This window comes from Miscanthus floridulus, chromosome 17 (genome assembly GCF_019320115.1).
Source record: "Miscanthus floridulus cultivar M001 chromosome 17, ASM1932011v1, whole genome shotgun sequence".
Taxonomy (NCBI): domain Eukaryota; kingdom Viridiplantae; phylum Streptophyta; class Magnoliopsida; order Poales; family Poaceae; genus Miscanthus; species Miscanthus floridulus.
Genome location: NC_089596.1, coordinates 25,976,515 through 25,997,670, shown reverse-complemented (window position 1 = coordinate 25,997,670; position 21,156 = coordinate 25,976,515). Strand labels below are relative to the sequence as shown.

General features: G+C 45.2%; 1 protein-coding gene and 1 long non-coding RNA gene across 2 annotated transcripts; both read right to left on the bottom strand.

Annotated features, from left to right (window-relative positions):
• Positions 1–3,833: 3,833 nt before the first annotated feature.
• Positions 3,834–4,985, bottom strand: LOC136518903 (uncharacterized). The gene is made up of 4 exons (XR_010774651.1): positions 4,920–4,985; positions 4,685–4,797; positions 4,018–4,121; positions 3,834–3,933 (listed from the first exon to the last, which is right to left on the bottom strand). It is a non-coding gene; the product is annotated as an uncharacterized lncRNA (long non-coding RNA).
• A 4,442-nt stretch (positions 4,986–9,427) lies between these two features.
• Positions 9,428–10,042, bottom strand: LOC136515445 (uncharacterized). The gene has a single exon (XM_066509027.1). It carries the CDS (start codon positions 10,040–10,042, stop codon positions 9,428–9,430), a length of 615 nt encoding a protein of 204 aa, XP_066365124.1.
• Between the last annotated feature and the right edge of the window lie 11,114 nt (positions 10,043–21,156).

Here is a 21,156-nt window from a genome sequence, read left to right as displayed (position 1 = left end):
GTATCAGGGCTTACCGCAGACCTGGCCGAGGTGATGGTTCGGTTGAAGACTATCTGAGCAGGGCTGGCCGCTTGCGACCGAACGGTGCAGCGGCGTACCGCGGCGGACACAGCCGCATCAACGGCACCGGGGTGGCGGTAGCGGTAAGGCTAAGGGGCAAAGATGAAAGAGGAGTTTTAGGCTAAGTTAGTAGTGCAGCCGATTGGCTCTATATTGTTGGCTGGAGGGCTGCCATCGGCACCGGCCGATCACGGCCTCATCGGCTCGACGAAGAGGAAACACCCAAATTCGAGCTTGGCCAGGCACGATTCAAGGCGGGGTGGGGACGGGCGAATAGGCGACTTAATGGCGGAGCATGAGACGCAACAAATTGAGTCGAGGTGACCTCTCCAAGCCAAATTGGTGAGCGAGGTCCGTCGGTCGGGATGGCAGAGAAGGGAGGGGGTAGGTCAGAGCTCGGCTCGTCCTTGCCTTGGCGGAACGCGGGCGGAGCCATCAATGTGGCACGAGTGCAGCAGCTACGGACAAAATGTGCGTGTCCACGGCGGGGCACAGCATGTGTGGCCACAATGTCATAAATGTTGAGGCGACGGAATTGGCAGTGGGGGCAAGGCCACACGCGTGGTGGCGAGCAGGATAGCAGCAACGTTGCAGCGTGAGGTAGGGAGGACAGCGGCAGCAACATTGCGGCGATGGATGGGGCAGCCGCGTGGTAGGGCGGCAACGGTCGAGGGGCGCAGGGCCAGCAGCTGGCTGTGCAGGCAGCCCACGGCCAACAGCGGGCGCTACGGCCAGAGGCGGCCAGGCCACGGTGAAGCCGAGGACATTCCTGGCCCACCAGCGCGTGCCCACGCGCGTGCGTGGCTTGGCCGAGAATGGCCATAGCGAGCACCGGAACGTGGCCACCATGCACTCCAGGCCGAGCACCTAGAAACGTGTTGCACATGAATTTTGAAGCGAAGCCAAGGCTGCTGATCAACACGACTGGGGTTCAATCAATTCCGCTAACCCTAATTCGATACTAACAGAGACCTAGCAAAGAAATTGTCAGGACCAGAAAGCAACCAGAGAGGGAGATAAAAGGATGCCAACATGAGGTCGTCACGCTGAATGCCGGTTCGCTAACAGAGCGCTAACAACATGGTCTACAGCTCGTTTCAACGAAGTTCGGGTAATTTTTGCAACGCCAACACAAAATCAAACTAGTCCATGAACTACACCATGTCAAGGTACTCGTTATGGTGCAACCAACAGTACAAAACACATGTATCTAGTGTTTAAGAAATTTAATCAAAATTTAAATGCTGAAACGGTATCGTCATTAGGTTTTCAGACATGTCATTTTAGTTCTAGAAGCTGAAATTGAATTCCACATTCAATTTTCGAGCTATCAAAAATACTATTGAACAACATCTATTCACCAAAACAAAAGTTGCATTTTCATCTACTAAACTTGTACTTCAAATTTTATTTAAGTACTAAATACAAGTTATATTTTATGTTTGTTTATAAAAATTGATTTTCATGCTTAATCAAATAGGACAAGCCACTCACTATTTATTTGCTAGAATTGCTATTAGGCATTTTAAGCACTTTCTTCATACTTTTCCAAAACAAACCCTAAACAACTTTTGTTCCCAAAATCATTTAAAAGCTTTTAAGTACCAAAGAAAAATTGATTAGCAACACCTATTTGATTCTTTTATTCACAAAAGTAAGTCACACCAGGTTCACCTTACCATTTCATGTCAGAATTTATTTTAAAATCCTGGAAAACACATACGCTAGGGTTTATTAGGCCTTAACCTCAGTGCTAACTAAGTCCGTAACACCAGTGGTGTTACAAAAGCTATTGCTTTTTGCATTTGAGCAAGCATCAGACCTTAAAATTAATTTCCATAAAAGTGAGTTTTACTGCTTTGGCGATGACCAATATGCCTTATATCAATATACAAGGAGGTTTTTGGTTGTCAGTGTGGGGAATTCTCAATCCAGTATCTCGGCATCCCCGTTCATTATAAAAAATTAAGAAATACTAACGGGAAGCGAATGGAGGAGCGCTTTGAGAAGTGACTTAATAGTTGGAAAGGTAAACATCTCTCTATAGGAGGTCGACTGACACTGATAAACTCAGTGCTGAGTAGCCTTCCAATGTATATGATATGGTTCTATCCCATACCACGACGCGTGCTGAAAAATAGATTATTTTTTGTCCAGATTTCATTGGCAAGGTGATCAACAAAGAAAGAAATATTGCCTCGCTAAATGGAGTGTCTTATTGCAACCAGGGGCGGATCCAAAGGGGGGGCTGGGGGGGCTCCAGCCCCCCCTAATGGCTTGATTTCACCACTAATCACTGTAGCAAATGCTTGATTTCACCATTAAATCTTCATGCAAATCAACATCTCTATTGTTTTAGCCCCCCTTATCCCGCATCGTGCATCCGCCACTGATTGCAACCAAAAGACCAAGGCGGTCCGGGTATACACAATCTAGATATAAAAAATGCGGCATTGCTTAGCAAATGGTTGTTCAATCTCAGCAGATGGCGCATGGCAGCAATTGGTTCGAAATAAGTACGTGGGCTCTAAGCCTTTAGCACAGGTTGATCATATTGCAAATTAGGAGACTCACATTTCTAGTCAGCTGGTCTTACGAAGGTTAAGCATGATTTCCTTCGCTTTGTGTGTTCATTGTGAAAGATGGATCATAGGTTCCATTTTGGAAGGACCAATGGTTGTGTAACACAACTTTACGGGATCAGTATCCTTGCCTCTACAACATAACTAGACCTAAACATGTTACCATAGTAGAAGTCCTAGGCACATCTCCACCTAATATTTCTTGGCACAGGGATTTAATCTGTCCCAAGTTAGTATCATGGAACAATATGTTACCACATATTGCTAACATCACTTTAGGACATGAGCGTGATGTATTTTACTGGAACCTAACTCCAAATGGTCAATTCTCGTTGAAATGGCATTATTAGGCCCAATTCCATTTAGAGGTGCCCAAGTTAAATAAACACTTATGGAAAATAAAAGCCCCTTTGAAGGTCAACATGTTTTTGTGGTATCTACGTAGAGGAGTAGTGCTTACAAAACATAACTTAGCGAAATCTAACTGGTAAGGTAACAAAACATGTTGCTTTTGCACAAAGAAGAGACCATTAGACACTTCTTTGATTGTCGTTTTGCCCAAGCACACTACAAGAGCTTAGGCCTTCTATGACTAACTGATTGTGACAATTACATTCTTTTTCTTGTCATTGTACCCCTTCTATGACACAACAATGACGATATAGCTGTGGTCATAGAAGGTGGGTCATAATCCCCCTTCTGTGACTAACAGACCCAATTGTCATTATCTTAGTGACAATTGCACGTATTGTCACCAGGTTATGACCACGGTATTTGTCACTATATTTGTCATTATATATTAGACGAGATGATAACAAGTGTCCAGGGATCTGATGTGGCGTGTGACGTGGCACAGGTAGTATGACGAAAATAATTGTCATAAAAATGAATTTGGTCCAGTTGACCCATGGGCTGGTTTTTACAATTCTAATTCAACTGAGCCCAACTGGCCCATGTGCTGGCCGGCCATTTTTTGGCCCAATTGTTGTCAGCCTTTTTAGTTTTTTTGCCGTACTGGCCCAGTAGTATTCCAGCCCAGTTTGCATATGATATTACGACCCAAGCCCATATATTAAACCACATACAATTTAATAACAATAATAATTAGACATCCATACATATCATTTAATCCAGAATTGATTGTTCATTACAACAGTTATAACCATTCACCGGCCATACAAATGAATTCAGGAATTACATCATCAAAATACACAACAGATCACCAACAGATCACCCACAGGTTCACTTGCCCTTCTTGTGGTGCTTGAGCAGCGATGGCCTCCATTTCAGCCTAGCATGGAAAAAAAAAGAAGTCAGGATTCTCGCATTCCAATTTTTGTCCATCACAGTACAAAAGATAGGAAGATGTACTCACAATAGCTTTTTGTGCATCCTCACTATAACATGTCTTGCTGATGCAATATGTGTGGCCTTGAAGAAGTCAATCGTAGTGGGTGGGTCATCCTTAAATTTAGACTTCTGGACATGTAAACAACAGTTTAAACATTTGAAAAAGAAAGTTAACAGCAGTTGAAACAATAATTTAACAGCAATGTGTGTCCTTGCTATCAGTCAGTACTTCACTACTGGTAATAATTAGCTAGTTGAGGCACAATGCATTTATTTATTAGTTCTGCAGATAATTGACAACCATATGTACGATTTTAATTGATACAACTCTGCAGATAATTCGCTAGTAACTTACACAGACAAAATGACAACTTGCACAGATAAAATTACACTTGCACATATGGCCACAAATATGTTCTTTATAATTTGACAACCTGATTAATTTGACAACTAAATTTTATTATGTAGTAACTCAGACTTTTGAGCACAACTGACGATCAGAGTCCCCAAGGATACATGCCAGGCTGCCCACTTGAAATTGAAACGGCAAAAATTTCTACCGACCATACACACCCTTGACTGAAGCTGCGTACAACAAGAACTCGACAAGAACGGTATAGCAGTAACAGTAGGAAGGAACAAGGAACACGGTAATTTGGGCTAATTTGGGAGATGAAGTGGAGGGAATATACCCATGTCATCCTCAGTGCTGGACAACGACTGCCTGGTAACCGAACCATAACCGCACAGGAGCTTGGACAACAACTACTCCTCCAGATGCTTCTCCATGATCTCCACGCAACTTCTGACAGAGCAGACACGAGAAATCCATCCCCATCAGAACCACGGTTATTTTCATAAGGCAACACTGCCAACATAAACGAATGTGGCAACTGCCGCAGACGCACGAGCGCAGTCAGAAGGTACCTCTTGGCGAAGCGGCGCTCCTGCAGCGACAGGCGGCTGAGGAGGTCGTCGGACCTGGAGATATGCCACACCACCAGATCGTCGACGCCAGTCGCCACTGTCGGCGAAGTCGTCGAGCGTCTCCTCCTGTAAACGACACGTGGAGAGGGAACACCGGTCAGATCCAGAGCCGCAAGTAACCCGAGCGCTCGCGACGAAGAGATCGAGGCAGGAGGAGGTGGAGCGGCGAAACGCGATCGAGAAGATGGATAAGGACAAGCGTACATGGAGCTGGATCTGCTCGTGGGCGCGCGACTCGAGGGGCGAGTCGAAGCGGAGGATCTCCGGCGCAGCCTTCTCGTTGCGCCAGGCCCGATTAAGCAGCTCGACGTCCGTGTCCGCCACCGCCGCCGCCGAGTCGTCGTCGCCCGCCTGCTCTCTCTCTCCTTGCGGCGGCCGCGCGTCTGGAAGGGAAGGGAAGGGAGTTAGGGTTTGGGGAGGCCGTCCGTGGAGCTGGTTTTCTTTCGAGTGGCACCAAATTCGGTCGTTGGATTCAGATCAAGGGCTCTGATCATCCACAGCCTTAACAGGCCTGCGGGTGTCAGTGGCCCAAAAGCGAAAATGAGGCCCAAGCCCAGGTTGAGAGTCTGAAAAACCCACGCGGGTTGCTAAGCAGGCCGAAAGGGCCTTTAGGGCCACACAGTTTCTTTTCCTTGGGCTGAATTAAGACACAAATTAAGTTTTGTTTAATTTTGAAGTGCTTATAATTTTCTGTTTACTTAAGTTCATTTTAAGCCCAATATTTTTTTAAGTCGTCTCCAAATTTAAGTTTGTAATTTTTAGGCATTTATTTTTAGTACTTGTAATCTCCCTATTTAGCGCAATTAGGCTCTTTGTTGGGCCATGTTTAATCTCTGATTTAGCATAAAATAAATATAGTAATGACCAAAATTGATCAGAAATCTAAGATCTTGTGTGGGACCATACTTTGGGTATGCATGCTTGCAAAAACAATTTCAAGCCATTTTGACAGAATCAGAATATACATTGTTCATGAAATGGAAACATCTATCACATAGTCATATAACTATGTTTGAAATGTATTCATTTTGTGAAGGATGTGCAATACCGCTTTGAGATGTATCCATTTCTAAAGGATGTTGAGTATCGCCTTTTGAAATCAGTTGAAATTTTTATGCAATGATTATACACCAAAATTGTGTTGTCATGCAAGTTTTTAGATTTTTGTAACCAAGTTTAGATATTATTACATTTATTCTATGGCAATTCAATGAATAATTGTAATAATAACTGAATTTGGTCAGATAATTCTACAAATTAACACAACAACATAGTTTGGGTCTATGAGCATTCCATAAAAAATTCAAGCAATTTCAATAAGGTGGGATTATACATCCTTCACAAATACAAACATCTCTCACTAAGTCATATAACTATGTGAGAGATGTATACATTTGTGAACGATGTGCAGTACCGCTTTGTTACAATGATTTGAATTTTTTATGCAATGATTATACACCAAAATTATGTTGTCATGCAAGTTTGTAGATTTTCTTAACCAAGTTTAGATATTATTACATTTGAATTTCAATATATTAGAACTTTAGACATGATTTTAGGACCATAAATAAATTCAAATGAAAAAGTCATCAACTACAAAATTTTAGACCTGATCGAGGTCTACAACTTTTGTTTTGGTCGTTTCTTCATTCAAGCTTGTTTGACTAACTCTTCTGCAGTTGACCGACGGCGTTGACTTGACCGTTGATTGAAATTTGGACGGCTATCCACTGTTCCGAGGCGCGACTGGGGTCCGTCAATGCCGTTCTTGATTTTATAAAAGTATACAAATATATGAATGGTTAACTAATACAACTGGATGGATACCGAAGTATACAAATATGAATGAACAATGTTACTTAGTCTGGAAGTATACTAAAATAATATTGAAAAAATAAATAACCAAGCTTACTTAGCTCTAGATATTAACAAATATGAATGCTAATATGCACTACGGATTTGGAGAGGCGAGTGCTAGCCGACCTTTCAGCAGGTAAATTTCAATATAAAAAGGAAACTGCAGCAACTATAACACAAATGCCTTTGCGGTTCATATATCTTTGTCTCCTCGTGTGCAGCCTCCTAGGTTCGAGCCCCCTTCAATGCATAAATTTTTTTGTTAATAATTCCTGCTACTGATGGGCTGGGAGGGAGCACGTGCTGGGCTAGGCCGGGAGCGCTTGCTGCGCTGCCGACTTCGGAGTTGCGCTGGGCCGAGCGAGGATGCTGGTGCTGCCGACTTAGCTGCTAACGGCCTGTTAGCTGGTTGCTTTCTGGATTGGTTTGGGCTGGCTGGTGCTAGTTTGTTGTGAGAAAAAAATACTGTTGGCTGACTGGTTTGGACTGGCTGAAACCAACAAGCGAACATAGTGTAAATTTCAATGGTCATGGCTGCTTCTCCTAGTACGTGTGCTCATAGGTTCGAAACCTCATTACCCTCAATTATTTTGCCCAAATTTCTGGCCCATACAGAGCGAGCCTGTGTGCGCGAGAGGGAGTCCGGGGTCCTATGTGCGTGCGTGGGTTGGATGGCATGTGTGTGTTTTTAATTTGTTTTCTTTTTTATTTTATTTTATTTCGTTTCAAATTAAATATATATATATATATATCAATCTATATCTCTATTAATTTTTATCCCTCCACTACTGTATCAGGTCATAGGTTCACACCCACGGCTGCATGTTTTATTTTCTTGCTGCAGTGATTAGGCGTAAATAAAATAAAGCGCCACATTTAACAACACGGGGCATGAAATAAAGATAACATGGGCTGAAATATGTTAGGGAAACAACGAAAATAGAAAAGTATATGGACCCACCTGTGATCACGTGGTTGTGGAACATGCCAACATGGACAACAATGTTTAAACAAATCAATAAATTAATTTGTGATGCACAAACTATACCATAGATTGATGAAATATGTAAATTAGCCTTTCACTATTTTTTTCTTATCTACTAGCTGATCTTTAAAAAACCATAACTTTTGTATATAAACTCGAATGAAGATAAAGTTTATATATAAATTGTGTAGAAAAAAGAGATCTACAACTTTGTAGGTTATGACTTTTTCATTTGACATTGTTACGGTATGTAAAAAAATGATATAGTGCTCAGATCTATATTTGTAGGTCCCTAAATTTTAACATTATATCAAATTTTAGGTATCGAAATGATCTCAAATGGAAAGGTTGTCAACTACAAAGTTGTAGGTCTCATCACGGTCTACAACTTTTATTTTGGTCATTTATCCATCCGAGTTCATTTGAATAGTTCAAAAATATTTGAATTGCAAAATATTTGAATTGTAGGATTAGGTCTTTTAATTAATGACGATTACATTCGATCACTTTCGTCATGAGCTATTGTCACAAAGATTGGGAAGTGCACATGGTGATGGTTGTTTATGACCAAAGCACAACTTTGTCACAAACGCTTGTCATCCATTGAAAAATTGTCATAAACGCATCGTTTCTATGACTAAAAAGTTCTTTGTCATATCAAAATTGTCATAGAAGGCCCAATCTCTTATAGTGGCAGTTTGGTCAATAACTCATGTGGCCTCAGGTCTAGCTAAACCTTGTATCGTGTTAAATATGTTCGGCAATTGAATTGAAGGGATTAGAAGATTTGAAGCCTTTAGTTCTACTAGGAGCTGCCTCCACCTGTTGGTCGATTTGGTTATGTAGGAATGATATAGTTTTCGAAAAGAAAAATTATTCATCTCCTTTGCATGTTATCTTCTTGGTCATTCATTGGCTCTGTACGTGAGTTATCCACTAGAAGCTGGATATACAGGATTTGGGGACTTTGCGGTACTTGCCACAGGTGGCCAAGGTTAACTATCTTCTCCTAAGCACATGGGTGACATTCTAGTATGCGGATTGATAGTCATTAGAGTGTGTGTGTGGTTCTCTATTTTAATTGGTTGTGTGCTTTTGTCAAGCAGAGACCGAAAGAATTATTTTTAAGACTTTGTATAAACTCGATATAATGCACTTGAAAATTTAATAAAATTTTCCTTAATAAAAAAAATGCCATCATAAAAAAAGTGCATTTTCTGTTCCGTGGCTCACTAGCCATCGAATGGGTGCAGCTAAATGGAAGTTTTTCGGCTTAGGCTAGTACTCCATCCGTCCTAAATATAAGTTGGTCTAGCTTTTTTTTTAATATGTAGTTTTTATTATATATATAAACATAACGTGTATATAGGTTCATAGAAAATGCTATGAATCTTTAAAAAACAAAACGACTTATAATCTAGAATGGAGAAGGACTCAGTATAATTTAGGATGGACCGATTAGTTCACACCACTTCATTACAAAAAGCTACTAGTTCACCACTTCAACACAAAAGCTATCAGTAAAATGACCAGCAGCACATCTAATTAAACTTCTAGCATGCTAAAATTAGCATATCTAAACAGAGCCTAGCCTTACATGGATGATTCATATGCTTGTTTTTGATGAATCTATGGAAATCACAGCCGTGACATGAAGAGTAGCCTTGTCAGATCCACCAGGATACTTTGGAAAGAAGAACCGGTGGAAGGAGGCGTTGGGATCTGGCAAGCGATTCGAGGGAGACGTGCACTGCAGTTGGAACTGAGATCTCATATCCCTAAAGCGGAGCTCGAGGTCACATGTCGTGTCCACTGTCGCCGGTGCCGAGGAGTTGCTGGCCATGGCGGGGACAGAGCGTATCCAGCCCGCCGAAATGATGTGGACGAACGGTGTACTCGCCATGTCCAGCAGGAGCAGGTACTTGGCGGCGCCGCTGACGGCGGTGAGGAAGTTGAATCCATCGCGGAGGTCGACGCCAAAGGAGCCATCATCACTGGGCTCGGCAGTGCACGGCCAGCTGTGAGCCGCCGCAAGGTGCTCAACGAGCGTTGTTACAGAGCCGACGAAACCGCCGGGGCAGTGGCACGACGGCGCATGTGGACACTGCAGGATGTGCTCCTCGCGGGCGTGATACACACAGGCCTGGTATCGCAGCCGTAGGGCTCGTGCGGACACGGACAACGGATAGAGTCCATCACATCCTCCATGACGTGGCACCATTTGTTGGCCCCAGGATCTCTGGCACGGGTGAGTCGACCGCTCACCAGCGTTGCCGATCACATATTATGACTAGAGGTAGATGAAGGAAGGAAGAACAGAACGCGCACACATATAGCACAAGCACCAGCGTTGGCCGGAGCTCTGCAGAGGAGATAGTAAAACTGAACCCGCTCTCTTTACTGAGTTGTAGTGGTAAGCTATATATACAACTTTATCCATCTAATCCTAGTAAACAGACATACCAGACTGACATGCTGCTACAGTGATTAGTGTGACAGTAGAACTGACTTTAGCGTATATCCCTACAGTGTGCCAGGGGAGCCTTTCGGCGCCTGCCCCTGTTGCGGCTACAATGCAGCATCAGGGAGTCCTTTCGGCGTCTGCCCCTGCCGCGCGTTCACATCGATGGAAGAGCAGCAGATTACTTTATAATTCTTTCTCAAATCCTGCTACTAACCCTAGAACCTCCATCATGTCGATCATCTTCTTCAGCTCCGTGAACCGAAGACAGCTGAATGGCTTGGTGAGCACGTCCGCGAGTTGCCGACCAATTTCGACGAACTCGATGACGATCTGTCCTCCATCGACACAGTCTCTGAGGAAGTGGAACTTCACGTCGATGTGCTTGCTCCAGTCGTGGAGAACCGGATTCTTCGCGAGGACGATGGCGGGCTGGCTGTCTATCATCAGTGCGGGTGGGTGAGCTTCCACACCGGTCAGCTCGCCCAGTAGCCGGCGCAGCCACACAGCTTGACACGCAGCTGTGGCCGCCGCCACGTACTCAGCCTCACACGTGGACAACGCCACCACCTTCTGTTTCAGCGACAGCCATGGGATTGGAGCTGAGCCGAGGAAGACGAGCACGTCAGAGGTGCTCTGCCGTCCGTCGATGTCTCCCACCATGTCTGCATCGCTGAACACAGTAAGCTGCTGATGAGGACATCACTCCTTTGGATGTACCAGCTGATCCTTCAACCGTCATGCAAGGTCCAATGACCCAAGCTCGAATGCGTCAACTCAATTTACAGGTGAGCTCGTTCTTAAACGATCCTTTTCATACTTTTGAGAATAGACTACTACCTAATGATGTTATCTTGCTTAGGAACATTGGAGAGGGTCAAGAGGGACTAAGAGGACGTGGAGGAGGTGATGATGACCAGCAAGGACGTCCAACACAAGCCGGAGGCCCAGTCCAACAAGAATTCGAGTCTGCCTCGGCCTTCAGGACCAGTCTGCCTTAAACTGGTCGCCCAGGACGTATCCGGACTCCGTTTTCGATGATCCACATATAGATGGAAAGCTAATTTGATAAGGAAGCCAATCCAAGTGATTTCACGTCAAAATCTGTTCGGAATCAACGGGAATCGTCGAAACAAGTCAGCATCTAGAATCTGCGAGGGTGCTGCGACACCGTCTTTTGGTCTGTTGGACCATGTATCGAGTTTGGGCCCATTAGGGGCGCGTCCAGGGGTCTTGCACGACCCTAGAGTCTTCATAAACAGCCGCCGCCCCTCCATTAGGGTTCGGATTTTACTTAGATTATTCTGTCAAGAACAGTTTCGCCGTTCATCGGTTTGTGAGACCCCAACTCATGAGATTAATCATACATCTGTAATTTGGTTGTGATCTTTCTTGTTCTTGCTTGTGTTCTTCGTTGCGCAGGCAGGGATTAGCCTTCTTGGCGAGGTCAACCTGGTCCGTGACTCGGTTGATAACCAGAGGAGCTGTGGTGCTAAGATTGCAGGGTTCGATCTTTCGATCTGAAGCCGGATCGGTGTGTCATTCTCCGCCACAACGATAGTTACCATCACCTGACGGAAGATCGGGATCCTCGTTCCCATTAAGTGGTAATCAGAGCTAAGGTATACCGTCAAGTTCACTTTTATTCCCTAGTTTGAGTGTTTCGTATTCGTTCTATAGTCCAGTGCCATACTCGTTTTTCCTATTCTAGAACCTTTCGCGCCATAGCCTTTGCATATTTCAGTTTCAGAGTCCGTCGTGTTGAGGTTGTGTCCTAGTCGAGGTCTTGTTGTTGGTTAGGTCGTGTTAGAGTCTAGTTCGTGTGTTTTCCCCCATCGTTTCCATCAAATCTTGGCTGTTGTGACCAATTTTGCACACATTGTTCCCGTTTTGTCCTCTAATTCGGAGCCAATTCTTAAAACTGGTCCAGTTTTCGCATACGAACTCCGTTTTCGACGTTCCATATATGCAAATCGATCAGAAATTTTTTTTGGATCCGTCCATCCCCGACTTTGGCGGGCTTTGGAATTTTTAGATTGGTCAAAAAGTGGTCACAAGATCCTCGTTTCGTGGTCACAAGATTTTTGTCGATTTTCATTCAGTTTTCTAAAAATTCCATAGGTCACGTCTTACACTTGTTTGAGCTCATATTTTCTGTGGTTACTTCTTTTATGCTCCTAAGTAAAGGAAAAATATCAAAAAAATAAAATAAAAAAGTTAAAATTTCCCAAAAAAACAACGACAACCCAAAAAATAAAAAAAAAAGAGGAGCAAAAGAGGAACAATATCTAGAGGAGCACATAGAGAAGTCCAAAGTGAGCTGTGTTTGCGTGTGCTGTCTGGTTCCTTGTTTGTGTTGCTGTTTCCATCCACCATACTTGTTTTTCTCATACCTATCAACTTGCTATCCACCATACTTTTGTCACAACCTGGTACTTGCAACACTTTAGACCAGCAACGAGAACAAGTACTTTGGACTATAATTCAGCATTACTTTCTGTTACTGACTTATGTGACAGATATACATATTACTCTTTGTTTGCCTTCCAAGCTCCACAAATTCTTCAGATCAGTACAGACAAAGGGCCTTGCAATCTCGGTACCACTATCTCACAGGTATCACGAACCAGCCGCCGGTTGTACCGCCCACTGCTTGCGTTGGTAAGAACTTGGTAAGAGCTTGGTAAGACGCTTCCACTTGCTGTGAAAAATGACACCACTACAACCATGTAGTCATTTGGTAGGGATAACTTTCACCGTTTGTTCCTGTTTTTGTGTTTACAATGGCAGGAGGTGATCAGACTGAAGATAACAATCCTAAGGGTTTCAACGAGTGTGTCAGCCAATAGCATCTACAAGCTGTTGTAGTGGATGCCCAGAAAAGGATGAATGAGGCCGTCAGGAAGGCCGTCACTGACGCACTCATTGAACTCAACATTGGCAATAGCATGGAGAGATTGGACAAGCGAATTTCCACGCTAACCGACAAGGTTACTGAGTTGGAAACCTTTGTGGCGGGCAACAATGACGTTTCCGGCAGCAACACCGATGGTCAAGACACGGTGCATGATTCCACTAGAAACATAGGTCGAGAAGCTGTCCGACAAGAGAGATTACGACAACGTCTTCGCCGCAACACGACAGGTATGGGTGGTGTCCACCACTACCGTCAAGGTAATAATCACCGTGTGCCCGATGATCCTTATGCTAAAATTAAGTTCATAATACCATCTTTTTTGAGTCATTATGATGCTGAGGGATATCTTGATTGGGAGATGACGGTAGAACAAAAGTTTAGTGCCCACCTTGTACCTGAGCAGCATAGAGTTAGATAAGCTACTAGTGAGTTTAAGGATTTTGCCATTATTTGGTGGAATGGGCTAGCTGCACAGGATGCTTTACCTGGTATATGGGAAGAACTTAAGGTAGCTATGCGTGATCGTTTTGTTCCTCCTTCTTATCATAGAGATTTGCGTAAGAAATTGATGCGTTTAGAACAAGGAGATAAATCTGTACATGATTACTATGGTGAGCTCCAAAAGTTATTGATGCGCTGTAGTGTTGTGGAGGGAAACGAAGATGCCATTTGTCATTTTTATTCGGGTTTGAGGCGTGACATTCAGGACATTGTTGATTATAAAGAATTTAACACTGTCAACCAGTTGTTTCAGTTTGCTATGCTTGCAGAAAAGGAATTGCAGAGGCGTGAACAGCAGGGCAAGAGCAAGGTCAGCACCAGCACCTACACGCCATGCTCGGCACCATCTTCGGGGCTGACCAAACCAACCACTTTTCGGACGCCTCCACCAGCGAGCAAGCGACCAACAGCCTCTGGAGTTTCTGCTACACCTAAGGCACCTCCCGCACGACCTTCAAATTCAGGTAAAAATTCTTTGTAGGTGCCTACCAAGAGTGCCTCATCCGTTGCATCGACGGGACGCACTTCGGGTATTCAGTGCCACCGCTGCCATGGCATTGGCCATGTGCAGAAGGACTGCCCAAGTCAGCGGGCATATATTGCTACAGAAGATGGTTACATCAGCACCTCTGACATTGAGGATGAAGAAGACCAAGATGCAGATGAGGACGATGGCGAAGTCCTTGGTGACGAGGCCACGGCGTCCTATAGGAGCATCATTGTACAGCGGGTGCTCAGCTCACAAGTCCAGCAACCTGAGAAGCTACAATGCCATAACTTGTTCTAGATTTTCTTCATCATCAGCGACCGTCGAGCACGTGTCATTATTGATAGAGGTAGCTGCAATAATTTGGTGAGTTCTGATTTGGTCAAGAAGCTTAGCTTGACCACACGCCCACACCCACGTCCATATCATATTCAGTGACTAAATGATTCTGGTAAAGCAAAGGTAACACAAACTTGTAGAGTTTCATTTTCCATTGGTTCTTATGCTGATTCTGTTGATTGTGATGTGGTACCTATGTAAGCTTGTTCACTCTTATTGGGTCGTCCTTGGGAACATGATAATGATGCTACACACCATGGTAGAAGTAATAAATACACTTTTGTGCATAAAGGAAAGAAAATTACTTTGGTACCTTTGACCCCTGCTCAAATTGTACAAGCTGATAGAGAACGTGTTGCTAGTTTGAACGATGTTCAATCTGAAAATCAGCAAGTTGCTAATTCTATTTTCCCACCTAAAAAGGATAAGTCTACATCTATTTCTAAGGCTGAGGGGATTAAATTGAAGGGTGGTGTTATGCTTACAACAAAATATGACTTTGCTGAAATTTCTGATGATGATATTTGCTATGCTTTGGTACGCAAACGAGCTATGTTTTCACTTGATGATATTGTTAGCTCGGTACCTCCTGCTGTCACTAACCTTTTGTAGGAGTATAAGGACATTTTTCCAGCTGAGATACCCCTGGGGCTGCCACCTATGAGAGGGATAGAGCATCAAATCGATTTGATTCCAGGAGCGACCTTGCCCAACCGAGCTGCATATCGAACCAATCCTGAGGAGACTAAGAAAATTTAGCGGCAAGTCCAAGACCTTTTGGACCGTGGGTATGTACGTGAAAGCCTTAGTCCTTGTGCCGTTCCTATACTTTTGGTTCCTAAGAAAGATGGAAGTTGGCGTATATGTGTTGATTGTAGAGCCATCAATAATATTACTATTCGGTATCGTCATCCTATTCCTAGGCTAGACGACATGCTTGATGAGTTGTGTGGTTCTATAATTTTCACTAAGATTGACTTGCGAAGTGGCTACCACTAGATTAGAATGAAACTTAGAGATGAATAGAAAACTGCATTTAAAACCAAATTTAGGTTGTATAAGTGGTTAGTTATGCCTTTTGGTTTGACAAATGCACCTAGCACTTTCATGCGCTTAATGAATGAGGTTTTAAGAGTTTTTATTGGTCATTTTGTGGTAGTTTACTTTGATGATATATTGATTTACAGCAAGTCTTTTGATGAACATATGGATCACTTACGTGCTGTTTTTAATGCCTTACGTGATGCACGTTTATTTGGTAACCTTGAGAAGTGCATCTTTTGCACGGATCGAGTTTCTTTTCTTGGCTATGTTGTAACTCCACAGGGAATTGAGGTGGATGAGATGAAAATTGAAGCCATAAAGAGCTGGCTGGTTCCTCAAACCGTCACACAGGTGAGGAGTTTTCTTGGTCTTGCAGGATTCTACCGCCGTTTCATCAAAGATTTTAGCACCATTGCTGCCCCATTGCATGAGTTGATGAAGAAAGGAGTGGTGTTTCATTAGGGAGAGGCACATGAGGAGTCCTTTGACATTTTGAAGGACAATCTTACACACGCACCATTGCTGCAACTTTCAAATTTTGGTAAGACTTTTGAGCTAGAATGTGATGCTAGTGGAGTTGGCATTGGTGGTGTTTTGATGCAAGATGGTAAACCTGTTGCTTACTTTAGTGAAAAATTGCATGGTCCTGTTCTTAATTATTCCACGTATGATAAAGAATTGTATGCACTTGTTCGTTCTTTAGAGACGTGGCGTCATTATTTGTGGCCTAAAGAATTTGTTATTTATTCTGATCATGAATCGCTTAAGTATCTTCGCTCTCAAAATAATCTGAATCGTAGGCATGCTAAATGGGTTGAATTTATTGAATCTTTTCCTTATATTATCAAACACAAGAAAGGGAAGGATAATGTGATTGCTGATGCTTTGTCTAGAAGATATACATTGTTGTCCCAACTTGATTGCCGAATTTTTGGTCTTCAATCCATTAAAGAACAATATGCGCTTGATCTTGATTTTAAGGATGTGTTGCTTAATTGTAGAGAGGGACGCACATGGAATAAGTTTATGATCAACGATGGGTTTTTGTTTAGAGCTAACCGCCTATGCATTCCAGTTGGTTTCGTTTGTCTTTTGTTGTTGCAGGAGGCACATGGAGGTGGATTGATGGGACATTCTGGTGCCAAGAAGACGGAGGAGGTGTTGTCCACACACTTCTTTGGGCCAAGGATGAGGCGAGATGTAGAGCGATATGTGGCTCGGTGTGCCACATGTCAAAAAGCTAAGTCGCGGTTGAACCCACATGGTTTGTATATGCCTCTTCCTGTTCCTTCTACTCCTTGGACAGATATATCTATGGATTTTGTGTTGGGATTGCCAAGGACTAAGAGGGGGAGGGATAGTATTTTTGTGGTGGTTGATTGTTTTTCTAAGATGGCACATTTTATTCCTTGTCATAAGAGCGACAATGCTGTTCATATTGCTGACCTTTTCTTTCAAGAAATTGTTCGCTTGCATGGTATGCCTTCTACAATTGTTTCAGATCGCGATGCAAAATTCTTGAGTTATTTTTGGCGCACATTGTGGAATAAATTGCAGACCAAGCTGCTGTTTTCTACAACATGTCATCCCCAAACTGATGGGCAAACTGAGGTTGTGAATCGAACATTGTCCACCATGTTGAGAGCCATTTTGAAGCGCAATTTGAAGATGTGAGAAGAGTGTTTGCCGCATGTGGAGTTTGCATATAACAGGGCGGAACATTCCACCACCAAGGTAAGTCCTTTTCAGGTAGTGTATGGTTTTAACCCCTGTGCTCCTATTGATCTTTTGCCTTTACCTACCACTGAGAGAATACATAGTGATGCTAGAGAGCGTGCTGATTTTATTCGTAAGTTGCATGAAACAACTAAAGCAAATATTGAAAGCATAAATGAAAAGTATAGAATTGCTGGTAGTAAAGGTAGAAAAGAAATTAAATTTGAACCGGGTGATTTGGTTTGGTTACATTTAAGAAAAGATAGATTTCCTAATCTACGTAAGTCTAAATTAATGCCAAGAGCAGCTGGTCCTTATAAGATTATTGAGAAAATAAATGATAATGCATACAAACTTGAGTTGCCACCCGAGTTCGGGGTTAGTCCCACATTTAACATTATAGATTTGAAACCTTATTTGGGAGAAGAAGATGAGCTTGAGTCGAGAACGACTCCAATTCAAGAGGGGGAGGATGATGAGGACATCACTCCTTTGGATGTACCAGCTGATCCTCCAATCGTCATGCAAGGTCCAATGACCCGGGCTCGAATGTGTCAACTCAATTTACAGGTGAGCTCGTTCTTAAGCGATCCTTTTTATACTTTTGAGAATAGACTACTACCTAATGATGTTATCTAGCTTAGGAACATTGGAGAGGGTCAAGAGGGACTAAGAGGACGTGGAGGAGGTGATGATGACCAGCAAGGACGTCCAACACAAGCCGGAGGCCTAGTCCAACAAGAATTCGAGTCTGCCTCGGCCTCCAGGACCAGTCTGTCTTAAACTGGTCACCCAGGACGCATCCGGACTCCATTTTCGATGATCCACATATGGATGGAAAGCTAATTTGATAAGGAAGCCAATCCAAGTGGTTTCACATCAAAATCTATTCGGAATCAACAGGAATCGTTGAAACAAGTCAGTGTCCATAATCTGCCAGGGTGCTGCGACATCGTCTTTTGGTCCGTTGGACCATGTATCGAGTTTGGGCCCATTAGGGGCGCGTCCAGGGGTCTTGCATGACCCTAGAGTCTTCATAAACAGCCGCCGCCCCTTCATTAGGGTTCGGGTTTTGCTTAGATTATTCTGTCAAGAACAGTTTTGCCGTTCATCGGTTTGTGAGATCCCAACTCGTGAGATTAATCATACATCTGCAATTTGGTTGCGATCTTTCTTGTTCTTGCTTATGTTCTTCGTTGCGCAGGCAGGGATTAGCCTTCTTGGCGAGGTCAACCTAGTCCGTGACTCGGTTGATAACCAGAGGAGCTGTGGTGCTAAGATTGCAGGGTTCGATCTTTCGATCTGAAGCCGGATCAGTGTGTCATTCTCCGCCACAACGATAGTTACCATCACCTGACGGAAGATCGGGATCCTTGTTCCCATTGGCTACAGCCCGCTTCCGTTGGTATTGGAAAAGACGATCCCCTGATTCACCATCTCCTTGACATAGCGCAGCAGTCACTTTACCGTGTCCCAGTGATCCTCTCGGGGATCCTCCGTTAAACGACTGACGTAGCCCACGGCGAACGCAATGTACGGCCTCAAGTGAACTAGGTAGCGCAGACCATCGACGATGCTCTAGTAAAGTATTGCATCTACCTTCGCCGCGGTACTGGCCTTCATCAGCTTCAGCCGCTCCTCCATCAAAGTCACGCACGACTTGCACTCAGCCATGCCACTCAGCTCCAACAACTTCAAGGCGTAAGCGCTCTGACCAAGTATGAGCGCCTCCTTCCCCTGTCTCACCTCGATGCCGAGGTAGTAGGAGAGCACACCGAGATTGCTCATTCGAAAATGAGCTGTCATCTCGCGTTTGAAGCTGTCGATGTCCTCTGTGCGCGTGTCGGTGATGATCAAGTCGTCCATATACACACCGACGACGAGCTCCTCCTTTTCCTGTCGCCACATGTAGAGCGCGTGCTCGGTTGCGCACCGTGTGAATCCAAGCTCGCCCAGCGTGGCATCAAGCTTGGAGTTTCACGCTCACGTGGCCTGCCATAGCCCATAAAGCGCCTTGGGCAGTCAGAGCACCATGTGCTCCACTCCCTTGACGGCGAAATCTGGAGGTTGCCTGACGAAGACCGTCTCCACCAGCTCGTCGTTGAGGAAGGCCAATTTTATGTGTAGGTAATGAACGCGCCAGTCCTTCGCTGCTGCCAAAGCCAGCAGTAGTCTGATAGACTCCATGCGCGCTACCGGCGCAAAGACTGCAAAGACTTCCTCGAAGTTGATGCCCTCGCGCTGGACAAAGCCTTGGGCGATGAGGCGCACCTTGTGCTTGACAATAGCGCCGCGCACGTCTTGCTTGAACTTGTACACCCACTTCAGGCCGATCGGACGACATCATGGAGGTGGATCGACGAGCTTCCAAGCCTCGTTTTCCTTGATCGCCTTCATCTCCTCTAGCATCGCCCGTTGCCAATTTGCATCGTGCTCGGCCAGCGCGAACACGAGTGGTTCCTCTGCACTGACGAGAAGCAGCTCTAGGTCATTGAGCTGCCGCCCCGCTAGGCCTGAGGACCCTGTGTCGCCGATGATGTCGTTCATTCTGCGGAACCGCACCTCCTCACCGTCGTGGAAAGCATCCACGAACTCTGTGATGTCGCTTGGAGATGAGGCGAACTCGATTGGCGTCAATGGAGTCCCCTGTTCCGCCAGAGTGGTTGGCACAGCACCTGAAATGCTCAGCACCCTGGCTACAGTGCTCGGCACTACTCCTGGACCGCTCGCCACCACTCCTGAAGTGGTTGGTACCACTACAGGAGTGCTCAGCACCAGTCTTGGAGCGGTCGGCACCACTGCAAAATCTCTCGGCTCCACTACGGGAGCGTTCGGCACCCGTCCTAGAGTAGTCGGCACCACTGCAGGACTGCTCGGCACCACTCCTGGAGTGCTCGGCACCCTTCCCGGAGTGCTCGGCATCGCCCCAGGAGTGTTCGGCTCTGTTGCTGGAGTGGTCGGCACCTCCTCTCCAGTGTCTCCACCACTGTGGATGACCAAGTGCTCGACGACGAAGGTGCTGGTGAAGCCGCCAGCTTCCCCCATGCCCGGACTGTCCTAGTCCCAGGCCAAATTCTCGTCAAACACGACGTCGCGCGAGACAACCACCTTGTCTCCATGTGGGTCGTAGAGCCGGTACGCCTTGGTACCTTCCTCGTAGCCCAGGAGCACCATCGGTGTGCTCCTGTCCTCCATCTTGGTGTGGACCAGCTACGTCTTCTAGATGTGGCCGATGCAGCCGAATGTCTAAAGGAAGGACACGCTCGGCTTGCGCCCATATCAAGTTTCGAAAGGCGTCACGCCCTTCAGGGCCTATGTGGGCACGCGGTTGAGGATGAACACCGCCGTGGTCACCGTGTCACCCCAGAACCGTGCCGGCATGCATATGGCCTTTATCATGGATCGAGGCATACCGACCACCGTCTGGTTCCGTCGCTCCACCATGCCAATCCGCTGTGGTGAGTACGGCGCGGTGTGGTGTCGCACCACACCCTGATCCACGCAATACGCAGCGAACTCCATCGAAGTGAATTCGTCGCCACGATCAGTCTGCAGCACGCGCAACTTCTTGCCGCTCCCCGCCTCCGCGCGCTTTGAACTTCTTGATCGCCTCCGCCGGCTCGTCCGTGCTCGTCAGGAGTTGCAGCCACATATAGCGACTGCAATCATCCACGAGTAGGAGGAAGTATCGCCGACCACCGTTTGTGGCTGGCGTGATTGGCCCGCAGAGATCGTCATGGACGAGCTCAAGAGCGTCCGCCGCGTGATACTTGGTTGCCTTTGGGAACGGCAGTCTCTTCTGCTTCCCGGCCAGGCAGCTGTCACACAGCTCACCTGCGTGCTTGATGTGGGGTAGCCCTCGGATCATCT